General features: G+C 31.1%; 1 protein-coding gene across 1 annotated transcript in view; it reads right to left on the bottom strand.

Moving 5' to 3' along the window:
- Nucleotides 1-2077: 2077 nt before the first annotated feature.
- The window catches only part of SMC6 (Structural maintenance of chromosomes 6), a 655684-nt gene continuing 650541 nt past the window's right edge, over nucleotides 2078-7220 (bottom strand). Inside the window, exon 24 of the mRNA XM_090377619.1 lies at nucleotides 2078-2287. Within this exon, the coding sequence (XP_090233745.1) occupies nucleotides 2078-2287 (210 nt within the window). The remainder of the gene's footprint in view (nucleotides 2288-7220) is intronic.

Raw genomic sequence — 7220 nt, 5'->3', positions numbered from 1 at the left:
TTATTTGTAATATATGTATGTCCTCACGACGATCATCCAGTTGAATGATTTTTAACATTCATTCTAATAGAAAACCATTCTGAAGAAAATTTGTCCAATTTTATTATTGATTATATTATAAATTAATGTACCACTGATTTTAGCAAGTGTAGAGGACAATCTTACGATAACACAGCCAACATGTCTGGGAAATGTAAGAGTACACAGCAAAAAATTTTAGGAAAAAAAAAAAAAAAAAAAATTGTCATATATATATTCTCTTCATCAGACATTCATTAAATTTGGTTCGGCTGCGCTGCAGTTGATTGTCGCATAGATGCAGTAAATTTCTTTGCAATTTTGCAACAAACCTTACAATTTTTCTCTACTTCAACAAAAAGATGGTTTGTTTCAAAATTGGGTTTGGGATCCAAACCCAATTTTGAAATTTAAAATTTAAGTTTTGAAGTCTTTCTTACACTAGATGGGAAGCACATATTAAAGCTACAAGAGTAATTATGAATAATTATGATTCAATTATTGATGCTTTAATTAAATTTCAGGATGGTGAATATGAAAATGGCGAAACCAAAAGAGAAGCCTCTATTATTCACAAAAAAATGGAAGAACTTGAATTTATGCTTATGCTTGTATTATGGAATTATATATTGGAACAGTTTTACAAAACCAGCAAAATATTACAAGACCCTCAAACACCATTAAGTACATGTTCAAAATTGGATGCATATTTATCACATTTCATAAAAGAAACTAGAAATAGTTTCGAAGAATTTGAAAAAAAAAAAAAAAAAAAAATCTAGAAAAGTTCAAATTAATGATGGAAATGCATCTGATATTGACGATCTTCCTAAATTAGATAAATTTAGGATAAAATCTTTCGCTCCTATCGTGGATTCTTTAGAAAATAATTTACAAAAAGCTGAAGTACATAAGAATATTTCTCAAAAATTTTCATTTTTATTAAATTTTGACCAGACAGACAAGAGCTCAGAAAACGTAAAAAGTTTAGTAAATAATTACCCCAAAGATATAGATAACTTATAAAAAGATATAAAACATTTTCATCTGTAAATAAAGAAAAATTATTCTCAAACAAATGAGTTTATTTATCAAAATTTATACAATATAATAATTCAAGACTAAATACACAGTTTTTCCAAACTATATATTTCGAATTAGCATCTTATATATGGAAAGCTAACAACCTTATCCTTTGAAGATTGTTTCAGATTTCGCCATAATGAAATCATGAAAACAAATATTTTAAATAATTTAAATCAATAATTTTTATTAATCATTAAGTAAATTATTTTATTATTATTATTTTTTTTATCTGTTACAAGCAAAAAATTGTTTTTTATTTATTTTTTTTTTAACAAAAATGAATGAAAGTAATGTCCTTTGTTTTATTAATTTAAATGATATTATTACCAATGTCAAAAATATCTGTTTTTTTTAACAGTTAATAAAAATGTAAGTATGTATTACGTACATTTTTATTTTTACATAAATGCTAATGCTATGTATGTAGTATTAGCATTATACATACATAGCAAATAAAATGCTCATGCTACATACATAGCATTTTATTTGCACCTTTTGATGAGCATGAAACGTTATTAAACTTAAAATTTATTGATTCCGGCCATGATGGTACGCTCTGTAAAACATGGCACATGCCACGGGTTGAGCATGTATTCTTTTCTTAAAAGTGCTAATAATATGGGACATATAATAAAAAGTTCAATTAGTGCAATATGTAACTTCTTTTAAGTAATGAACTTCTATATTCACAAAAAAATAATTGGCCTAATGATTATAATTATTTAATACACATAAAAAAATACTTTATTTTTCATTAGCAACATAATATTTCCTATGAATTACTTTCATCTTTTGTATAAAATGCTCTTTTTGAAATATTTCTATTAAAATCAGCTTTTGTTTTTACACTATAACACTGTTAAAATACAATGGCTTGAAATAGTGAAGTATTCCTTTTGAACAGAATATTCCTTTTGTTGCTGCTAATACAAAATTGACCCTGATTTTGAATTTTCAATCATTTATCAACTTATCAACTTTCCATAGGTTCCTGTTCCTCATAATATGGAAGTTCTGAATGGCTGCGCTCCGGATCAGGCATGAGATGAATACGTACCAAGTCTGAGTCTGCCTCTGGCAGTATACTTAAATCTAGTGGTGTAAGAAGAATAAACTGGGTATTCACGTTTGTTTTAGCTGTTGTTAATAACATTTCCAAACTTAATCGTCTGTTTACCATATCCTGTAAAATTAAATGAAAAAAAAATTATCCTTGAATTTACTCTTAAGAATTCCGAATAATACATAATTGAAAACATATACAATGTACAAATCCCAACCAAAAAATATAAATGTTTTTATTATCAAATATTTAATAATAAATATTAATATAAATACCTGCAAAAGCTGCTTGAGTTTTTATACTAATATAAAAATATTGATATAAAAGCTCAAGCGACTTTAGCATAATCTCAAATTTGAATTCAATATTTAAAAATTTTTATCAACACTGTGAAACACAAAAAAAGCTATATTTCATTTATTATGTAAATTGAAAAGAAATAAAAAAGCTTTATATTTAGATTGAGCTTTGTGAAATGCTATAAAGCTCTTATATTTCTTTAAATAATTTTAACAAAATTCATCTAAAGGTTAACTTTTTTCTCAGTTTTTCTTCAGTTTTCCCTTATACAGTAGACTCTCGATTTTCCGGGATAGATGGTAAAAAACAAATCCCGGATAATCCAAAAATACAGAAGTCCCCGACATACGTAAAAGATATGTTCCAGGACTTCTTACATTGTTGAATTTTATGTAACTTGGGAATAACTAGTAACTTTTGTGACTAATTGAGAAATCTGAATTGTCTGAATTCTCGCTCAGAGAATGAGAATTCTCTCAGATTTCTCATAATGGTCAAAATGAAATTTTCTGTAAAGAACTTCACAAGGTTAAGGCGAAACCTCACTATTATCACAAGTGGAAGGATCTGATGGGATCCTTCCACTTGTTCAGATTACGAACCTAAGGGGACATAAATTCAAATTACGAAAGGACAGATGTAGAATAGATGTGCGGAAATTTGCCTTTAGCCAGCGGGTGGTTAATTGCTGGAACAAACTTCCATCTGTCGTTGTGGAAGTTGATGGGTTGAATAAATTTAAGGAGGAACTGGACAGGCATTTGGAGGGAATGGTGTGATTTTTTTTTTTTGGCTGATGCTGCATAAGCTCATACATTTGCTTTCTTGCATCACATGCCACTACTACCCCGTGCGAGCTCACATTTTACTAAAGCACATTTCTGGAGGTCAACAAAAAACAATTTGCACTTTCCGTTTTATTGGGCGTTTCTGTTAGCGCAATCTATTATAAACGGGTAGTAAACTCGATCTTATTCACTTGCGATAATACCAATAGCTAGGATTCTACACTATTTTTTTACGCTAGGTTTTTACGCTATTATGGTGAAATGAGCACCTCACTGAAATCTTTGGTCATATAAAAAAAAAATCATAAATAATTGCAAGAATCTTCTCTTTTTTTTTTTTCCCACATTTTTTGCTTGTTACTCCGATCTCACTTGTGCAATTTGCGTGTGCCATGATCGTCGTTATCGATTGCTTATTATTATTATTTTTTTGTTGTTTTAAATATTACAATTCTAAAAGGAAAAAAAAAAAAAAAAAAAAACTGAGTGAAAACAAATTTACGTAAATCTGTAGTTGCGTAAGTTGAGCGTTTACTGTATCGAAAAATGTTCACCGACCTACATAAAAATTATGGTGCTAGATAAAAAAAAACTTATCACGTACTACTCATGTGTCCAATACGATGCTTCCCTTTATTTTTTGCGATGTCGATTTAAAAAAAAAAATTTTTCCCTTTATTTTTTACAATGTCATGTATGGTTTGGTCACCAACATCATAATAAATAACGAAACAAAATTTGTCTTTTTGCTGTGCAGCGGAACAAAATCGACGCACTAAATCAAACTAAATATTTCTTCTCCCCCTTTTTTTTTTTGGAGCGGTGGGTGTGAAGACAGCAGGGGTTGCAAGCTAATAGGTGCCAATGTTGTTATTTGGTTTTTAGGAGCATTAGCAACTAAGGCCATATTGCTCTGAGGATACGTGGTGGTCTTCCCTGACCTTTCCGCATTCTCCGTATTTGGTGGTCATGGGTTTGAACCCCAGTCTATCAAGAAGTGTGTGCTACGCACTACAGCTTCTGCCCACCTGGCTACGGAGGCACTGATAATAGGTGCACTAATCTCTCAATGACGACTTATAATGCCACTTGTCGCTTATATACAACTTACAAAATATCTGTTTATACCTATTCCAGTTATTACTCGAATTTTATGATTTCTATTTTTTTTTTTTTTTTTTTTTTTTTTAATTTGGAGTCTTGAAGTGTCCGACCCTGGTAAATCGAGAGTCTGCTGTATATGAAATATAATTCAAAAGTTTTACTTTCTTCTTTTTAATTTTATACATAGAAGTAATTTAGACAATAAATAGTATTTTAGTGTAATAAATAGTAACTTCTATTTATAATACTAAAATTAATTTATTTCATATAAAGCCTAAGGCTAGTGTATACTACAAACTAAATAGTTTCACTAATAATTTTGTTGCTGTTAGTGACACAATGATCATGCATGTGTGCACTACAATGGAATAGTTGCTGATATTTCTGATTTTTAATTACAGTTAAATATTGAATTCACAGAGACAGTATTTGCATTATTCATCAGGATAGGGCAGTACAACATAATATTTAACCCAGGGGCTCACATCTAGTGAGTATGGGCTTCGCACACCCAGGGTTCTGAGCTGGATATCATCATTCTTCTCTTCCTTGGTGATTCCTTTCTACCTCTCTCTCTCTCAGGGTAAATTGAGAATTTTTTTTTTTTTGGCTGGTGTGGCATAAGCCTCAGGCTTCCTTGCACCATATGGCTAACAACAACAACAATAATAATAATAATAATAATAATAATAATATTGAGTATGGAATAATTAGTCAAAGACTTTTGGAGGTGCAGTTTTATAAATTATACAATAAACAATTTAATTACTTTAAGAGTTAATTCTTTTAAAGTAATTAAACTGTTTATTGCATAATTATGTGTGTGAAGAATTATCATATTTCAAATTACTATAATTACTTACATCAATTACATCTAAATACCTCAGAACAGAAAAGAATCATTATGGGCGTGATGACTGTTTTCTAGAATAGCATGTCAGAGATGCATTATCAGCAGTGATTTTTCATGCATTAAAAATCTGCAGATAAAAGAACTACTAGGTGGCAGTGATCACAGTGTATTGATGTGGGATTTACTTAAAGATTTAACTACTATCAAAGGGAAGAGTTTTTGCATTCCTAAAGGAAATTACAGTAGGACCAACTAATGTAGTTACCAACAACAAATTCTAAATGGGAAGCATTCAGAGGAATAATCATAGACTACTAGGCTTTTTGTACCAACTAAGAAATACAATTTAAGGCTAAATTGATGTCAGATGAAGTACTGAGACATGTGGCAGAGAAGAAAAATGCATGGGATGCATAAAAATTATCAGGTGATACAGAAACCTATGGTATATATAAACTGGTCTGCAAGGCAAGCCTGGCGTCTCCGTAGCCAGGTGGGAAGGAGCAGCAGTGCGTAGCACACGCTTCTTGATTAGACCGGTGTTCGAGCCCGTCACCACCAAATACGGAGGATGCGGAAAGGTCAGGGAATGACCACCGCATATCCTCGGAGCAATATGGCCTTAGTTGCTAATGCTCCTAAAAACCAAATAACAAACAAACAAACAACAGCAAGGCAAGCCAAGGCAGATTACAAGAAGTCTGGCAAAGAATGCCAAGAAAAGGAGCAGACTTCTTTATTTATATTAATAGTAGCAGGAAAGGGGGCTGATGGAATTCTTTAGGAGGGGGGCAGCAAACCCTAAGTCATAATTATAAGAGCATCTTTGGATTCAGGGGAGATCTTTGTGGACTGGAGAGTTTGAATGTATTCAAAATTCACAAAGGGGGGGATCCAAGGGTGAAATGAGTAATTACGGATCTGCCTGTTAGATTAACTTCTGTTCCAGGGAAAATAATAGAGTAATTGGTTAAAGAAGTAATGTAGGACCATCTAGACAGGAGTGCAATTATACTTTAATCACAGCATGTGTTTATTAAGGCAGAAACACATTAAGGCAGAGCTGCTCTAACAGGTACAGAAAAAGATAACAAGATTGGTTAGGGGGAAAAAAAGAAAGGCAATCTGTAAATTGCAGCATTTGAAGAGCAGGCACCTGCAAGGTGACCTTACTGAAGTGTTTAAGGCTTTGAATGGCTTAAGCAAACTCAGTGATTATGGGATTCTTCCTCTTACTCAGACTATGCACATGAGGGGACATAAATTCAAATTGAGGTAGGATAGTTGTAGAAGAGATGTGTTGAACTTTGTCTTCACTGGAGACAAACTTCAACTTGATGGTAGAAGCTTTCATCCATTGCTATAAAAAATTCAAAGAACTAGACAAACTAGACTGATTGGAGGTGATTGATAGGTGAAATAGGATTTTTTTTTTTTTTTTTTTTGGATGATGCTGTTTCTTCAGATGCATAAGCTTGTTTCCTTACATCATTTGCCACTATTAATACCAATACTGATATACAGTAGAATCTTGTTTCAATGAAAATTTTACTATAACAAAATATTTCTTAGGCCTGGATGATGTCCCCTACATTAAGGCTTCATAAGCCTTGTTTAAATGAAACAATTTTTGTAAAAATTGCAGTAGAATGAATTATTTTCAAAATCCACCTATATGCCTAAAATTATGAATGGCACTATGCAGCTTACATTGTAAATACAGCAGTGGAGGCAACTGCTAAAGGAAAAGATGAAAGTTTAAAAAATACAAGAAAAGAACTAATGTCACTTTTTTAGTAAACCACCTTTCCTGAATGATTGTTTCTTTTTATTTTCTTTTTTTAAAACCAGTGTTACATTAAAATTATTTTTGTAACACAATATATATTTCTTCTACCATCAAGACAAGTAAAGTTTATTAAAAGTAAGTTAAGTACATGTATGCTGCTATACAAAATAGGATATAAAAAATAAATACACTATGTACAAATTAAAACTGAAATTATAT

This window comes from Mastigoproctus giganteus, chromosome 7 (genome assembly GCF_048544385.1).
Source record: "Mastigoproctus giganteus isolate SK-2022 chromosome 7, ASM4854438v1, whole genome shotgun sequence".
Taxonomy (NCBI): Eukaryota; Metazoa; Arthropoda; class Arachnida; order Uropygi; family Thelyphonidae; genus Mastigoproctus; species Mastigoproctus giganteus.
Note: the sequence above shows the minus strand (reverse complement) of the source record. Positions and strands in the feature narration are given on the sequence as shown.